Genomic DNA, 18,136 nt, shown 5'->3' on the forward strand with positions numbered 1-18,136 from the left:
GAAGACTCTGAAGGGCCTGAGTTCATCTGGGACTGGGCCAGGCCGTGGAGGCAGGGTGCCCTTCTTCAGTCGACAATACTACTTGAAGGAGGGACTCTCACGTGACTTGAATGCACAGGCGTCTTTGGGAACCTGACCTGTTCCCCGCCCAGGTGGGTGAGTGTGTGCATACCTGCTTGTATGTGTCTGTCACTGGGGTGCCTGAATTCACAGGTGCCTGTGCACATGTGTGACTGTGCACAAGGGACTGTGCATTCACATGACTGAACGCCCAGATATTCCTGATGAAGGAGAACCCGTGAGTTTCTGCCCCACACACCTGAAGGGTCTGTGTGTGCCTGACCATGCCTGCAATGCAGCCGTTTCTCTGCACACACAGGAACAGGCCCGGGAAGGACAGCCTGGAGATGTCTCAGGACAGAGGTGGCAACTGTACGTATACAACTGCCAGGGGGAAAGGCGCTGAATGTGCCCACATCCAGGACACGGCAGGTGGGATAGGTGCGTGCTAAGTGAAGAACGCACATGGACACTCAGATCACAGTACATATGTCCTGGTGTACACGGGAGCCCCTGCAGCTTGTACAAGGGTGCCCAGGTGTGTGAACATGTACTTCTGCGTGCCCAGACATGCTCTTGGAACTCCCCAGATGGGCCAGACTGGGCTGAGTTCCTCTCTGGGCACACAGAGGCCTCTGCTGTATGTTGGTGCCTGCGTGGGGCACTGCCAAGGGTGCGTTGGCGGCATGTGTGTGTGCGCGTGAATGTGTGTGTGCGCCTGCGTGTGTGTGTGTGTGTGTATGTGTGTGTGTGTGTGTGTGTGTAGGAAGAAACATTCGCTCTCTTAGACCTTGCTTCTTTCTGTGGTTCGGTTTCTATAGAGACACTTCCTGTGGCAGAGAAAAGAGGTAGTGAGCTGGTGTTTCAGGATGTGAGGGCCCGCAGGAACAGACCTGGGTTCTCTCTGTCATCTGCCCGTCATCGTGCAAGCTCTGGCCGGAGCTGCCCGCAGTCCCCATGGTGGGCGCCCCACGCGGCGGGGACCCGTGAAGAGCAGCGGCATGCCAGGGAAGCCCAAGCACCTGGGTGTCCCCAACGGACGCATGGTGAGTGTGGGCTCCGGGCCAGGCCCAAGGCGGGGGGGTAGGCACACCCAGGGTGGAGCCCAACAGGCACACCCGGCAGGGCTGGGCTAGAGAAGTTGTGGACAGACAGCAGCAGGTGGTGGAACCTAGTGCCCTCATCCCAGGACCTTCCAGATGGCTCTGATGGGGACCTGGGGCCACCTTGGGGATGAGACCACAGGAGAGTAGCCATAGGCTTCTGGCCCAGTCCCCACGGCTCTCTCACCTGCTACTTAGGCACCATCTGGGGCTGCCGGCTTCCTAGAGGCGCAGGAAGACTTGGCATGCCCTTTGCTCCCTGTATACCCCCATGAGGCCCTGAACCCCCATGCCTCACTTAGCCTCAGCCCCCTCCCTCACCTGGTATCCTGATGCCATGATGAGGGGCAGCTCCTATGGGGTCACCACCCTCCACTGAGACCTGCTCCAGAGGCTTCCTGCCACAGCTAGCAGTCCTTTGGCAGCCTGGCATGGGTCAGCAGGATCAGGATAGGTCCCTGCAGCTCCTGTCTGTTCTATTCCTGGGTTTCTAGGAAGGGTGGGGGGAGCTGAGCCCTGGGATGGCCCTGGCTATTGCCGCCGCCCCACCTCTTAAATCCTCTGGTGGCTTGGCGTCCAGGTAGAGATGCCTTTGGAGAGGCAGCTTCTTTATTCATTCAGCAGATGGGACAGGCTGTGCTGGGCTTCTCGTCTCTTCCCCTGGACACCAGCCCACTTGGCAGAGACCCAGCTCCTCCTAAAAACTCCAAAAAGTCCAGACAGTGTCCTAGTCTCTGACCCAGACCCAGCCTAGAACTGTCCACAGAGACCTGGGTTCTCATCTCATCTCAGCTTTGTTGTCCTTGACTAGGGACAGACCCTCAGAGACAGACCTTCCTCCACTTGAGATGATTAAGTGGAATAATGAATCTGAGGTCCTTGACCCACTGGGGAGTCTCCATTATATGTCAGCCCAATGCCCCTCATCATTCTCAGCACCTCTTCAAGGATGTCCTGCCTCACCAAGAAGCTGAGCTACTCCCAACCCCTACTCCTCCTATTAATTCCTAAGACCTGTCTCCACACCTCTTCCTCCAGCATCTCTTTGTTGGGCAGGAGAGAGGCAAACCCCTCCAGGTCCAGTCCCCCACCTCACTATCTACCATCAACCTAACTTTGAAAGTTTGAGCACTTAGTGGCCTCGCACTCCCTGGAGGCATGGGGCTTGGCTCACGCCTCCCAGGGCATCCATGCCAAGGAGGAACATGCCCACTCCCATACCCACCCCAGAGGTAGCTGACTTGATGCTTCTGAGCAGTGCCCAGAATTACAGGGCAGCCAGGGGGCTGAGACACCCAGCTTCTGCCCATCGCATGTCAACCCATAGCTTCTTTAAGTCCATGGACACCCCAGCTCCTCTCAGAAACTTTCACACTCAGGTTTATCTTTGCCCTTCCCCAACTCCATCCTGACTCTCTGTGCTACCTCTTGGCATCCCGAGGGTCACAGATCAGCCACTCACTGGCCCTCAGGCAGGCTTCTGCAGCCATGCTCAGCTGAAATGGAGAGGGATAGGCAGGCATCAGATTCATATATCCACAGATGTGGTCCAGCTGTCAGCCTCCTTCCATGAGTTACTTCCTGAGGGAGGTTCAGAGGAGGACATGACATGCTAAAAGCAGCTGGCAGGTAGAGGGACCTGCCTGTGAACCTGGCCGATCTGACTCGATGCCAGGACTCCTCCGCCTCCCAGAATTGCCTGGCTCAGTCCGCCCCTATCTCCCCCTGCCGCCACCCCCACCTGTCATTCCCTGCTGAGGCAGCTTCAATTGTCAGCCTCGTCTTTCTGCCACTCAGCTTGTCAGGCGGTTGCAATGCAACCTGTCACTTAGAGATGGCTCCCAGCCCCCTCCCAGAGAGGCCTTCACATGGTCCCAGCTGCTGCTTCATTTGTTCACTCACACATTCGTTCAACAACCCCTCCTTCGGGCCTGCTCAGTGCTGGCCCTGTCCCAGGCATCAGGACCCAAGCCCATTGCCCTAGCCCCTGCCTTCAAACAGCTCCTGGTCTGGCAAAGCACAGAAGGCACAGCACAAATGCTGGGATAAAATGCAGGCTTGGCTAAGAGCGTGGGTCAGGAAGAGAGAAAGCTTGAGGTGGACCTGGGAAGGAAAACCAACTTTTCCAGTCGTTTCATGCATTGTTGGTGTGGAAGGTGTCCTGAAAGGACGTGCCAGCCAGAGCGGGGAGTAGCTTGGGGAAATGCCTAGACTCGGGGAAACAGGAACAAGGCCTGAGGGCTGGCGAGCCTAAAGCCTGGAGTTACTGAGTCTTGTCACTCTCAGGGCACCCAGTCTTCCTTCTGGGGGAGACCTGCAAGGCAGAGCCCACTTCACCTTGGAATCCAGGGCTAGGGGTCAGCTCCAAGGGCTGACTCAGGCTGCAGAGCCAGGCAGCCATGTCTTCCCAGATAGGATCTTGGGGCCTAGTCACCCCAAGCCAGGATGAAATGAGATGACAGTATAGAGGGCCTGGTTCAGAAGTTGCTCAGTAAATCAGACTTCCTTTTGAAGTCTGACCCCCTCCAGAGGGCAGAGTTCATCCAGGAGCCCCTGAGCTCTTTACCCCAATCAACCTTGCCCAGCTACACCCCAGGGGCTGAGAGGCCCTGGGCCTCTCATCTCCTTGGTATGTCTCCTGTGCACGCAGGGAGGAAACTCTGTGGAGGACAGACCTCAAGCTCCCGAGGCAGGCACACTGGGGCCCTAATTTCAACTTGGGCGCTCCCTAGCTGTGTAGTTTCTTTGGGTTTCATCTGTAAAACGGAAGCCATAATACCTACCACCCCAGGTGAGGATGGAGGGAGAACGTGGCTGTGTGCCATTGCTGTCGGAGAGAGCACAGGAAACCCTGGGCCACTCTTACCTGGGTATTCTCAGACACCAGCGACTCCCCCAGCGCCCATTTCCAAGGAAAGAACTATGGCAAACTGAGGCCACATCATGGGTCAGGGGCACCACTACCACCACACCCTTCCTCATCCCTTCTTCCCCTTTTCTCCCATTCACTCACCACTTCTCCTCGGGCAGGCCAGGGTGGGGCAAGGCCAGCCTGGCTCAGCACAACTTCCCCAGGCCCAGGAGCCTGGACAGGTCAGAGCCCTGAGTAGCAGCAGCAGCCACTCTCCTTGCTGCACACCCACCACATCCCTTCCTGGCAACCCTGGAGGATGAGAGTGCTGAGCGCCAGACTACCCAGGGGGAAACTGAGGCCCAGAGAAGGGAAGTGACTTGCCCTGGAATGGTGATCTGGAACTGGACTCCATCCCCACTCCCTGCCACTTCCTGTCTCAGCCCCAGCTCTATGGGTTAACATCTAGTGGGGCAAGAGAGGGCCAGGAAGAACTGTAGGCCACAGAGATGGGGGGTCCGGAGCCACAGCATCCCTGATGGAGGGGTGCCAGTGTCTCTTGCAAGGGCAGAGGGGGGCTATGTGGGCCCCCATGGCTGCTCGGGAGCACTTGGGCTAGTGCTTTTTATGGAGGGAGTTCAGGCCAATTCTCTCCTGTAGTACAGGCCTGCCTTCCAGGAGCTACAGGATGGAAGGGGAGAGGTCCAGACATAAACAGGCAGCATGCACTGGACGGGGATCAGGGCAGCTGGTGTTTAGGGATAACCGATGTCAGCAGGCAGAGACTGCAGGCAGGAGCAGGAGCAGATACCAGGCAGAGGAAACAGCAAAGCAGGAAGCAGGAGTGTGAAGGGGTGTGGGCAAAATAAAAGTCTGATAAAGCAGAGGGTGGAGGTGAGGGGGAGGCCACGGGGGAGGCTGAAGAGGTTCATTAGTCAGGTCCCAGCAGAGCTTCAGCTGTAACCCAGCAACTGCTCTGCCTCCCAGATGGAGTGGGACCAGAAGAGGACCAGGGAGCCAGCCCCATCTAAAGACACAATCCATGAAACAAGATGTAAGGAACAAAACACAAGTGTAAGCCAGCCCAGGTCCCTCTGCCTTCTCTGGGGTTCTGGCTTGCCCATGAGCATCCTGCTACTCCGCTGCCCCACCCCTCCAACCAGGGGAGAGTGCAGTGGAGAGTGCTGAGCCAGGGAGAGGCTGAGTCCAGGCTGGAGGGCGGGCCAGAGAGACGGTGGTGGGTGGGAGGAGGAAGGGCCAGATGGCCACTGTGGATGAGGAGGGGAAAGTCAGGCTGGTTCCTGGAGACCTGACCTGGTGACCAAGGCTGGAAACAGCCACAGAGCAGCCTGGGGAGGAAGAACTCGGGGCAGGCAGATGTCCACGAGGGCGCAAGTCTGTGCTAAGTCGTTTCAGTTGGGTCTGACTCTTTGCTATCCTATGGACTGTAGCGTGCCAGGCTCCTCTGTCTATGGGATTCTCCAGGCAAGAATACTGGAGTGGGTTGCCATGCCCTCCTCCAGGAGATCTTCCCCACCCAGGGATCGAACCCGTGTCTCTTAGGTCTCCTGCACTAGTAGGCAATTTCTTTACCACTAGTGCCACCTGGGAAGCCCCGCCCATGAGGGCAGCTGCCAGGAAAGGGAAAGAACAGCTGGAAGGAATCTTGAGCTTCAGCTTGTCCCCTTCACACCCCCCAGGAGTTTGTCCCGCAGCCCCAGGGGAGGATTCTGATGAAGCTGTCAGATGGGAGAGCGCAGAGGCAGCTGGGCGAGGGCTGGGGCGGCTGCGCGAGGGCTGGGGCGCCCAGGTGAGGGGGCACAGCTTGGTTCCATGCCCAGCTTTCCTGTGCACAAGCTTTCCTTCCTCCTCATCAACGTCTTATTCCCACAGTCCAGCTTGGAGACAGGCTCAGGGAGGGGCCAAGGTGGTAAAACTAGAAAAGGACAGGGCTAGGATTTGAATCCGGGTCCAGCGGACCCAGTACCTGTACGTTTCCCTCTACAGCAGGGCTTGGCAAAGCTGAAAGCTGAAGCAGGGTCAGACACCAACACTAGTGAGACAACAATAATAGTTATGTTCCTTGAAATTTACCACATGCCAGGTGGTGCTCTGAGTTCTAAGTATATTTAATTTCTTTAATTACAGCAAGCCTTTGAAGTCAGGACCATTATTTGCCCCGTCTGGTGGCACTAGTGGTAAAGAACCCGCCTGCCCCACAGGAGATACAAGACATGAGGGTTCAATCCCCGGGTTGGGAAGATCCCCTGGAGGAGGGCATGGCAACCCACTCCAGCATTCTTGCCTGGAGACTCCCATGGACAGAGGAGCCTGGTGGGCTACAGTCCATGGGGCCGCACAGAGTTGGACACGACTGAAGGGACTTAGCATGTACAGAGAATGCAGGCACAGAGGGGTGAAGCATCCTGCCCAAGGTCACAGAGCACAAATTTGAACTCAGGTTGCCTGGGACCTGCTTCCGTAAGTAACAGAAATGCATCAAACTGGCCCCAGAGTCCTCTGAGGAGAGTGTGAACTCCTTCTAGAGGAACCAGTTGTTGCTCAGGAACAGCCAGGATTGCCGTGCTGGGAAGAAGCTCAGGGTAGCTGGGGCAGAAACCGGGTGTCATGTGAAATGCCTGACTCTTAAATGTGGGTAACCCCTTTTAAGTTAAAAAAAAAATTCTGATATTAATAACATCCTACCTGTTTGCAGGCCAGCTTTGGCCCACAGATGTGTGACCCGGGTGCTCCCAGGTAGAAGTGGGGGACAGAGAGGAATATTCCAGCCAGGAGGGCAGGGGGAGGCTTCCTGGGGAGGAGACATCTGCACACGTGTTTCCAGTAGGGATGGAGTGAAGGGACAGGTGGTGGAAGCTCCTGTGACAGGACCTGGTGAAAATGCAGCAGGGCCAAGGCAGGAAGGAACCGGGGATCAGTCAAACCCTGGTGATAGGAAGAAAACCAGATGCAGAGAAGCTGGTTCCCAGCCCTGCGCTGGTGGCGGCAGAAAGTGGCTTCCATTTGGGACTGGCTGAGCTGGAAGGGCTTATGGGGCATTTGGGTGGAGATGTCAGCAGGAAGTTGGCTATACGTGTTTGAAGCTGGGGAGATGTGGGAGGGAGAAAGGGCCCAGAACAGAGTCAGAGAAGGGTAAAGGCCGCCTTGCATGTATAGATAATGAGGAAGCTGGAGGAGCTGCTAGGAAGGTAGGAAGACCAAGGGAAACCACTGTGAGAGTCATTTTGAAAGGAGGGTTTTTCTGTTTCACTAATGGCTGGGATTCCCAGAGAAGTCAGAATTGTGCACCCAGGGTGGGGAGTGAGGGAGGGGGCACAGAGGTCGGGATTGACCTCTGTAGCTACTCCCGGTGAGGTTCGTAACCAGCCACACCAACACTGCCTGGGAGAACCTGAAGCTCCAGAGGTGCCCCTGCATCATTCTAATGCACACGAAAATTTGAGAACCACTGCTCTCTACTATAAAATAGAACCCCATGCCCTGCCCAAGGTAGGGTGTTTCCAAGAAGAAACAGTTACAATAAGGAGATCATCAGTTACACAGGTAATCTCTCCTTTCTCAAAGAAAACAGCCAACATCGATATATCACTTGCCACATGCTGGCCCCTGTTGTAGATACTGGAAATATATTAAGTTGATTTGACCCTCACAGCAGGCACAGGAAGTAAGTCACTATTATTATCACTCCCCCCTCACTTATAGATGGAGACAAACAAGTAACTTGCCCAAAGTCACAGAGCTAGTAACAGAAACAAGATTCAAACTTTATGCTCCTACCCACCATGCTCAACATCCAGGCTCACCCAGTGGGAGCTAGGGGTCTACCAGGAGTGACTGGAGGGTACCTGGCATAAGTCCTAGCACACAAGGTGGTTGGCACATGACGGAAGGGGAGCCCAGGGCAGCCTGCGAAAAACCATGAGCAAGCAGTGATCCTGCTAAGGATGCCCAGCATGGCCCTCCAGGCAGATGAGAACACAGCTCTGGTCCCAGGGGCTGGGCCTCAAACTGTCCCTTGAGAATCCCCCCGGGGCTCTACTCTGACTTTCTGCCTTGGGTTTCTTGTAGGTTCTGGCTGTCTCCGATGGAGGTAAGTGTCAAAGTGTATAGAGAAAGCCTGGCTGGAGTTGGGGGTGGGGGTTGAGGGGGGTGTATGTGGAGAAAGGGTGGGGATACCCCTGCCATTTGCTTTCTTTCCAGGGAAAGTACCTGAGATGGGATTGGGCCAGGGGCTGGGGAAGGCCACAAGGCTCACCTGCACTTATCCATCCCCCTGCAGAGCTGAGCAGCACGACTGGGCCCCAGGGCCAGGGCGAGGGCCGAGGCAGCTCCCTCAGCATCCACAGCCTCCCCAGTGGCCCCAGCAGCCCCTTCCCCACCGAGGAGCAGCCTGTGGCCAGCTGGGGCCTGTCCTTCGAGCGGCTGCTACAGGACCCACTGGGCCTGGCTTACTTCACTGTAAGCCCTGGGGTGGGATAGGGAGGGTGGATGGCAGTGGCCACCATGGGGGGAAGGGCGGGGGGGGGCATGGGAGAGGGCATGGCTGGGGTTTCAGGCTGGCCAGATTTGGACTCCTCTGTCGGCTTCCTCATCCAGCCTTTCTTTGGCACTCATTGCTCTTCTCCCAACTGGGAAGTTTCCTTCTCTCTGCTTCTTTTTTCCCTCTATGTGCCTCTGGATCTGATCCCATCTGTCTATTTGGTTTTGCCTCTGGGCCCTCTTTCTATCCCAATCTCTTTGACCACATCCCCTGACTAGGTCTCTGGGTCTCCACCTGCCTCCTCCTTCTCCCCATCCCCAGGAGTTCCTGAAGAAGGAGTTCAGTGCTGAGAATGTGACTTTCTGGAAGGCCTGCGAGCGCTTCCAGCAGATCCCGGCCAGCGACACCCAGCAGGTGGGGTGAAGGGGGAGCTGAGGCTGCGAGAGATGGGACCAAGCCCTGAGCCATGCCCCTGACCTCCTGTCCGTCCCTGCCCCAGTTAGCTCAGGAGGCCCGTAACATCTACCAGGAGTTCCTGTCCAGCCAGGCGCTGAGCCCCGTAAACATCGACCGGCAGGCCTGGCTCGGCGAGGAAGTGCTGGCAGAACCGCGACCGGACATGTTCCGGGCCCAGCAGCTTCAGGTGAGCTGTCCCAGGGGGCGGGGCCTGGGATAAAGGGCGTCGCCTCTGAAGGGAGCTGGGCGGAGCAGAGGCGGGGCCAGATCCAGGGGCGGAGCCTGAGCGGCAGAGATGGTGGGGGTGGGGTGGGGAAGAGAGCAAATCTGGATGCTGGGACTCGGCTAAAGGTAGGGGCAGGGCGCGGGTCAGAGGGAAGACGAGAGTCTACTGTGAAGGAGGGGTTGGGGGGCGGCGCCTGGGGCAAGGAGGGGCTCGGGGCTCGCCTCCAAAGTTGGGGATGCACCCAAGCCCCAGGGCCGGGTCTGGAACCTTGGCGGCTCGCTGAGCGCTCTCGGCGGCTAGCTGAGCGCTCCCCGCAGCTCACCGCCCGGCGCCGCCTCCGCAGATCTTCAACTTGATGAAGTTCGACAGCTATGCGCGCTTCGTCAAATCCCCTCTGTACCGCGAGTGCCTCCTGGCGGAGGCCGAGGGTCGCCCCCTGCGGGAACCTGGATCCTGGCGCCCCGGCAGCCCCGACACCATGAGAAAGGTGCGCACGCGGGGTTGTGGGGGGCAGTGTCCCGGTGCAGATCTGCGGGGGTCGCTCACGGTCGGCCTGAGGGCTGGCACCCCGCCCAGTGCCATTGCCTTCCGTGTGTCTTGCAGAAGCCGAAGCTAAAGCCCGGGAAGTCGCTGCCGCTGGGCGTGGAGGAGCTGGGGCAGCTGCCACCTGCTGAGGGCCGCCCGCTCCGCAAGTCCTTCCGCAGGGGTGAGGCAGAAGCGGGCCGCAGAGATAGAGAGGGCAGGAAACTGGGCAAGTCTGGAGAACAACCCCTTCCTCCTACTGGTCCTGCAGTCTAAGTCAGTGAAAATCGAAATGCAGGGCCCTGTGGACCCCCACCCCCACCCCGCCACGTTCCCCTGGTGGTTCGGTTCCCACGCTAGAGCCCAGAAGTTTGGGAAGTCCCCATCAGTAGCGAAGCCTCCCGGAACCCAAACACCGTTAGACCCCTGAAAAAGGGCTCCAGCAGAGTCCGCTCGGGTGCAGAGAGGCCTCAGCAGAGGGGTGAGGAGAGGGGGCCTGTCCTGCTCAGTCTTCCTCTCCTCTAGAACTAGCCGGCGGGGCGGCCAACACAACCTTGCGCCGTGAGTCCCAGGGATCGCTCAACTCCTCTGCCAGTCTGGACCTGGGCTACCTTGCCTTTGCCAGCAGCAAATCTGAGGTAAGCCAACTGCTAGGTGAGATGAGGTGTGGGCCCAGGTCACTGACTCTTACCCCTTTGAGTGGCCACCGTGATCATTCTCCGTCACTAGCCCCACTTCATCCCCTACTTGATCCATATGGCCAACAACTCAGCCTCCTTACTTTCTTCCTGTCCTCACTGCTTTGGGCCCCATGCATATTACGGGTGAACTCTTCAGCCTGTGTGTGCATGTGTGGGTGACCAGGTGTATAGAGCGTGTGTGTAGCAGTCGGTGGGTAGACCAGTCTCTTGGGTGCCCATAGGCTTGGGTGAGTATACATGTATTCCCATAGGAGGATGTATCCTGCCTGTCTGCAAGTGTGCCCTTGGGCACGTGTGTGCCTGTGTGTGCCCCAGTGAGCTTACCTGTGTACCTGTCTCTGTGTCCTTGCATGTGTACACATCACTTCCCTTGACATCTGCTCTGGATCAGAGCCACCGGAAGAGCCTTGGGAGCTCAGAAGGTGAGAATGAAAGCCGACCAGGGAAGTACTGCTGCGTATACCTGCCTGATGGCACAGCCTCCTTGGCCCTGGCCCGACCTGGCCTCACCATCCGTGACATGCTGGCAGGCATCTGTGAAAAACGAGGCCTCTCTCTACCTGACATCAAGGTCTACCTGGTGGGCAATGAGCAGGTGTGAACCTGGCCTGGTCTCCAACTCTAAATCCCTTCCTGATCCTGAACCACGCCCCCCCCCATTCCTGTCTCTGCTCAGCTGTGACCCCAACATCAATTCCATCTCTAACTTTAACCCATCCCCCATTCCTACCCACTTCCTGACTCCAGCCCTCACTACAACCTTCAGCCCCATGCCCAACTTCAAATCAATCCAGCACCAATTCCTCACTCAAATTCAGATATCTACTCTTACCCCACAAAAATCCTGTCCCCATCCCATTCCCATCCTGGTTTCCATCTTCATTCATATCCACAGACTGTGATATGAATGTGATATGAAGAGACTCCACTGCTGGAGCTGGGTTTTTCCCTGTCACCCCCAGACTTCAGACTGCCCATTCCTGAAATGGCCATTTGGAGACCCTTCACTCCCTCCAGGAAAGCCCAACTTCATCCAGCCTATGAAAAATTTTCCTTTAGGTACAAACTAGCATAGCTTTGAACTTAAACTAAACCATCCGATAAGGGGGAATCTAAAGAAAGGATGCTATATCCCAGGGAGGACTGTCAGAACATCATTCACCCAGTAGACATTCCTAAGGCCCTGCCAGGTGAGTGAGCAGAGGGACCCAGGGTCCTCCAGGTCCAAAGGCAGGAGGTGAGCCAAGCAGAATGTGATCACAGAGGAGGAGTTGACCCTCCAGAGAGTTTCTGGGGCAAGATAGGCATTTCTGGGTGGTCCCAGGAGGCTTCAGAGAACAGGTGGTGGTTGATGAGGATGAGTTTGCCTGGCAGAGCTGTGGGGGGAGGACATTCAGGCAGAGGGGGATCTAAGAAGTGCTGGACACATTCAGAGGCCTGGAGCACAGGAGTGTGAGGGCCACAGTGGAAGAAACTCTGCCCATTCTCTTGGCCTCCCAGGCAGCCTCCACAACCCAGATGGGTTCTCATGTCTGCTAAATATAACTTCACACCCACACTCCACCTGTCCCTGCAGACAGCACAGGCCTGTTCCCTGGGAGAGGCTGCCTCCCAGCCCTCGGCTGGTGCAGGTCGCCGGGTGATCACTACTTTTGTGTACCAACTGTGTCAGGCACTGTGTAAGATACTTCACATCCTTCTGGCCTCACAGGTGTCTTGAGGGAAGAGCTCTTTTTTTTTTTTTTTTGCAGTGAGGAAACAAGAAGTGTCCTTAGTAGGTGGGAATGGAGAGAAGTGGACAAGTGTAAAAAAATAAGGACAAGGCCTGGGTGGCTGACCAAAGGTGGGTGGTGAGGGAGGAAATGCGTCTAGCTGGCAGGGTTAAGTTTCACGTGCCTGAGGAACAAAGGGCAGCTGTCCAGGGGGCAGATCCCCACTTGGCTCAGGAAGAGGTAGTTTCTTCCAGCCCTTAAGCTGGCCCTTTTAACCAAGTAGCCCCATTACTATTTCCTGCTTACCTCACCTCCATGTTTCCCATAACTCTGCTCCTTTTCCAAGTCTTTCCAGCATTCTTGCCACCCTTCTCCCTAGTCTGGGCCACTCTAGGCTCTGATCCAGCCTGGTCTCTTACTCTGTCCGCATCTCTATGGCTCACCGGACCATCAGCCCTTCCCTCTGACCCTTAGGGAGCCTCCATAGTCTAGGTCGTGGAAGGACGTGAGAATGACCTGGGATGGGGGGAGGGGGAAGGAGAAGGAATTCTGAAACTCTGCCCTTCTGCGTCTGCAGAAGGCCCTAGTCCTGGATCAGGACTGCACCGTGCTCGCAGACCAGGAAGTGCGGCTGGAGAACAGAATCACCCTCGAGTAAGTGGTGAATCACCCTCGAGTAATCACACCTCAGCCGAGGGTCCCAGCACTCACTGGGGTCCCAGTTCGGGCTGCTGTTGTCCTTCCAAGTCCGGCCCCTGTACTAACCCCGCCCCCTAGGCTAAGGCCCCACCTCCCATCGGTCCCACCGCCCAGTTCAGGCTCCACCCCGTCTTGGGCCAGTCCCTGGTGTGTTGGGGGAGAGGCGCGCAGGGCTCTCCACCCTTCTGCAGCGCTAGGGTCCCGCGCAGGCTCGAGGTGTCGGCGCTGGAGCGCCTGGTGCGGATCTCGGCCAAGCCCACCAAGCGGCTGCAGGAGGCGCTGCAGCCCATCCTCACAAAGCACGGCCTGAGCCCGCAGCAAGTGGTGTTACGCCTGGTAAGCCGCGGGGCCGAGGGACCGGGGCACAGCGGGGAGGGCTGCCTGTCCCGCGGGCTACTGACCTGTGGCTTCAGCCAGGCGAGAAGCAGCCGCTGGATCTGGAGAAACTAGTGAGTTCGGTGGCCTCCCAGAGATTGGTTTTGGACACTCTCCCAGGTAAGGGATGTTGGCCCCATGGCTTGGTCCCCCAGAATACCTCTGCCCCAATAGGAAGGGGGTCCAGGCAGGAGGCAAACAGGAATTGTGGTGCCCTCTGCTGCAGGTGTGACGATCCCTCAGGCTGGTGACATACCCCCCTGCCACAGTCAGGTGAGCCAGGGGCTGGGTGCCCTCTTTTGCCCATCAGTCTCCCCTCCTGGTTATGGCTCCAACACCACGTTCTCACAGGGTGGACTGCCTAGAATCCAGGACAAGGCCACCAACCTCCCTCCACCGTCCCTGAACTCACTGGCCCAAGTGCCCAGTAGTATCACTGGAAAGCGGCAGACCTGTGACATTGAAGGTATGTTGGGAATAGTGGCGGCTAGGGACCAGAATGGTTGAGGACCATTGAGGGAGGGTGGCCTCAGAGAGCCTTGAGCTGAGGCAGGGGCCTGGATGTCACTGGGTTGGAACAGGGTCTCCTGGGATTGAGGGACCAGAAGGGCCAGGATGGGGGCAGGAAGGGAGCATTAGTGCTGGGTTTAGGGAGGCTGTGGCCATAGTAAGGACAGTGGGTCTGTGATGGGCCACATAAGTAGGTCTGCACCCATGGGCCCTTTGACTCTGCCACCACCCCCAGGCCTGGTGGAGCTGCTGAACCGAGTGCAGAGCTGTGGAGCCCATGACCAGAGGGGCCTTCTGCGCAAAGAGGACCTAGTGCTTCCAGAATTTCTGCAGCTGCCTGCCCAAGGACCCAACTCCCAGCAGCCTCCACCACAAGTGGAATCTGCAGCCCAGCCCAAGGGGAGCACCTCGGACTCCACTGTTCACTCTGCCCTCTGACAGCTACCCAACAGTCCAGGCTGGCTGCATGGCACCTGGCGGGCCAAGCATGCCATGGGCCCGCTCTGCATGCCCTGTCTGTGCCATGAGTGTCCCTGGCTCCTTCCTGCCACGGGCAGGCCCGCAGGAAGAGGTGGAAGGAGTAGAGAGGAGACTCAGGGAAGTGACACCCCACAGCTGCCACCACTTAGTCCCTTAACGGGTTTGCTCATCCATCCCTCGCTGCCAGGCCACCAGGGGGAGGTGGGCCTAGCCCCCAGTGCAGATGTGCCCAGTGCAGAGGGGCGGCATTGGCAGTGCCAGCCTCCCCACCACGTGCCAGGCCTCAGCGGGGAGCAGGAGGAGGGGCTGGCCCTTCTTCCAGTAGTTGGTCTGAGTAAGGCCTGGGGGTGCAGACAGGCAGCCCCTCCCTCTACCCAGAAACTTGGACTGTGCAGTTGGCTTGGGGCAGCTGGGTTTGTCCTGGATGTATGATATTGTTATTATAATTATTATTATTATTCTGCCATAAGGTGTCTTCCTTGTGTGCCAGTCTACACTGTGCGCCGCCCCCACCCCAAAATTGCATTGCCTTTGTCACTAAGGTCAGTGCCAGGAAGTTCTTGGGGGCCTCAGGATGTACCCCCTGACTTCCTGTTGTCAGAGCCTCTCTTCCTGATTGCACGGGAGTATAGGGTGTAAGTGTAAGAGACAGAGACAGCCAGAGAGAGGGAGGGAGGGACAGAGGAAGTGGGGGAGGGAGGAAGGGGAGAAGAGAGGAAAGGGAAGGGGGGGCAGACCCCTCTGGGGAGCTGTGCCTCTGCTGGCGTCCTCGTGCTGTTCCTAGGTCTCTGAATCTGAGTACAGTGTCTGGTCACTCAACTCCTTTGCTAGTGGAGACTAAATATGTCTCTGTAGACATGGCAGTGGGCTCCTTTGGATTCCTTGAAGGCCTCAAGGAGGACACTGGCTGTTGTGGCAAGGGCAGGTTCTGGCCCTACCTGTTTTGGCTGTTTGGTCTTCCCTGTCTCCAGGCAGCCAGGGAAGCCCAGAGCCCACCCAGGAGGAGAAGCAATGATCCCTTTTAACATTCTGTGATTCTTTTGGGGAGAAACACACTCTTTTTTAATTGAAGTATGGTTGATTGATAATATTATATTTGTTTCAGGTGTACAGGAAGGTGATTCTGTTTTAAGTTTAATGGAGGTATAGCAAACATACGGAAGTCATGACTATATAACTTGAATTATCATGAAGAGCACACAAACCAAGAGAGATTCCGTTTTTGGGGTTTTTTTTCAGATTATGAGATAAATTATGAGAATGGGATTAACAGGTACAAGCTACTTAAGATAGATAAGCAACAAAGATTTACTGTATAACGCAGGGAACTATATTCAAATCTTATAATAATATATAATGGAGAATAATCTGAGATTGATTGTTATATATTTATCTTGTATACAGCCAAGTTCTCTTATTAATTCTGGGTGGGGTTGTTTTTATTTGTTTTTGTTTTTAACTAGATCCTCTTAGGGTTTTATAGATATTCAATATCATCTGCAAATAAAGGGAATCATGTCTCTTTTTCCACTGGCATACTTTAATTTGACTTTTTATTAAAGCAATTTCAAATTTGTAAAAAGTTACAAAAATAAAAATAGTACAAGGATCATCCATATACCTGTTTGTTCTAGCATTTGCTCTGAGTGTGTATCCATGTGTGTGTGAGTGCTTGTTTTTTTTTTAGCACTTTTGAGGGTAAGTTATGTCCAAAACTCTAGTGTGTATTTCTGAAGAATAAGGATATTCTCTTACCACAGTAGTTATCAACATGAAATTGACAGATACTTTTATCTAATCCACAATCTATATTCAAATTTATGAAGTCTCTTATAGCATCTTTCCCCCTCTAATATAGGATTCAGTCTAGGGCCAGGTATCACATTTAATCATCATGTCTGTTTAGCCTCCTATAATCTGGAATCAGGGAGAACCCAGGAAGGAGAGCCCCAGCCTTCAGGCAGAGAAGCCAGACTCAATCCCAGTGTCTGTGATAGAGAAACAGGGGACACAGGAGCCTTGAAAAGGCACCGGGAGGAGTGAGGCGTGCTCGTGACTACCTCTGACAGGCTGAGCTCTCTTCCCCACTCCAGTTCTTCACCCTCTGCCAGGGGCTCCCCATACCTGCCCCCTATCTTGTAACTGACTTTTTACCCTTGAAAATTCCTGGGAGAGATGAGTGGGGTTTGCTGGCCTTTCTCTAGAAGTTGGATGCCATGATCTTAGTTTTTTGAATGTTGAGTTTTAAGACAGTATTTTCACTCTCCTCTTTCACTTTCATCAAGAGGCTCTTCAGTTCCTCTTCACTTTCCAGTAGTTATATATGAATGTGAAAGTTGGACCATAAAGAAGTCTGAGTGCTGAAGAATTCATGCTTTTGAACTGTTGGATAAGACTCTTGAGAGTCCCTTGGATGCAAGGAGATCAAACCAGTCAATCCTAAAGGAAATCAACCCTGAATATTCATTGGGAGGACTGATGCTGAAGCTGAAGCTCCAATACTTTGGCCACCTGATGTGAAGGGCCGACTCACTGGAAAAGACCCTGATGCTGGGAAAGATTGAGGGCAGGAGGAGAAGCGGACAGAGGACAAGATGGTTGGATGGCATAAAGACTCAATGGACATGAGTTTGAGCAAACTCTGGGAGATGGTGAAGGACAGGGAAGCCTGGTGTGCTGCAGTGCATGAGTTGGATATGACTGAGTGACTGAACAACAACTCTAGAAGTTGAGTACAGGCCTTCCTCTTGGGGCCTTTAGCCCTCTGCCCCCTCAGCCCATTTTGTTTGGCTGTTGGGGTCATCTCATGAGCCAGGCTTGGCTACTGAGTGTGGTTCAGGAATGATCCTCTGACCCCAATCAGAATCCTAATCCTGGTCATTTTCTACTGTCCTTTGAGGGATTTGCACAAAAGGCATTCAGGGAGAGAACATGCATGCAAATGAAACCAGCACAAGAAAGCGGGTCTGATGGATGGCGATTCTTGATGAAAAGGATCTAAACTCCTAAATTCACCCATCCACTCCTAGACTTCCTCATTAGGCAAGCCAATGCTCGTGTGTGTGCTTGTGACTCTGAGTGAGTTTCTAAGACTTACAACCATAGATGTCCCTCTTCACTGAAGGTCTCAGCTTACACACCTCAGAAGAGGCTTGCTGATCACATTGTGCTATGGTCTAAACATTTATGTCTCCCTGAATTCATGTGTTGAAATCCCAATCCCCAAGGTGATGGTATGTGGAGGTGGGGTTTGGGGAGGTCATGAGAATGGAGTCCTCATGAGTGAGATTAGTGCCTAGTGCCCTTACAGTGACCCCAGAGAGCTCCCTGACCCCTTCCACCATACGAGGACACAGAAATTGGCTGTCTATGACCTGAAAGAGGTCCTTGCCAGAATGCCACCATACTTGCACCCTGATCTTGGACTTCTGACCTCTAGAACTGTGAGAAATAAATTTTTGTGGTTTACAAGCCCCCCGGTTGCTGGGTTTTTTTGTTAGAGCCACCTGAACAGACTATGATAGTCTATATGCAGTGCTTCCCAACTTTGTGTGTGTGTGTGTGTCTTTTTGGCTGCACCAGGTCTTAGTTGTGGCATGTGGGATCTAGTTCCCTGATCAGGGGTTGAACCCGGGCCCCATGCATTGGGAGCACAGAGTCTTAACCACCGGACCACCAGAGAAGTTCCACGTGCTTCCCGACTTTGTTCTCTACCATTTTATCCATTTTTCTTCCCTCACAGCACTCAGCCCACTCTGTAATGACCCTGTTTACTTATTTCCACTTTGCTGACAGAATGATATATGTCAGCAGGAACTTTGTCCGTCTTAGTTACTGCTGTGTCTGCTTGGCCTAGTGGGCTGACAGATAATGCCATAGCCCACAGATCTAGTCCCAGTGAGGAATTCAGGGCAGCAGGGCAGTGGGGGTGCTGGGCAGG

At 55.1% G+C, this 18,136-nt stretch overlaps 1 protein-coding gene across 2 annotated transcripts; it reads left to right on the top strand.

Annotated features, from left to right (window-relative positions):
* The first annotated feature begins 985 nt into the window (after positions 1–985).
* On the top strand, positions 986–17,663 carry RGS14 (regulator of G protein signaling 14). 2 transcript variants are annotated; one of them, XM_055551272.1, is made up of 15 exons: positions 986–1,106; positions 8,104–8,125; positions 8,315–8,493; positions 8,837–8,929; positions 9,015–9,158; positions 9,541–9,684; positions 9,801–9,903; positions 10,245–10,357; positions 10,812–11,015; positions 12,710–12,786; positions 13,041–13,167; positions 13,245–13,326; positions 13,433–13,479; positions 13,558–13,672; positions 16,482–17,663. In XM_055551272.1, exons 1-15 carry the CDS (start codon positions 1,062–1,064, stop codon positions 16,511–16,513), a joined length of 1,527 nt encoding a protein of 508 aa, XP_055407247.1. In that variant the 5' UTR covers positions 986–1,061; the 3' UTR covers positions 16,514–17,663. The 2 variants fall into 2 exon arrangements, with proteins under 2 accessions (XP_055407247.1, XP_055407241.1); XM_055551266.1 differs by lacking the exon at positions 16,482–17,663 and adding an exon at positions 13,952–15,834.
* Positions 17,664–18,136: the final 473 nt, after the last annotated feature.

This window comes from Bubalus kerabau, chromosome 1 (genome assembly GCF_029407905.1).
Source record: "Bubalus kerabau isolate K-KA32 ecotype Philippines breed swamp buffalo chromosome 1, PCC_UOA_SB_1v2, whole genome shotgun sequence".
NCBI classification, from domain to species: domain Eukaryota; kingdom Metazoa; phylum Chordata; class Mammalia; order Artiodactyla; family Bovidae; genus Bubalus; species Bubalus kerabau.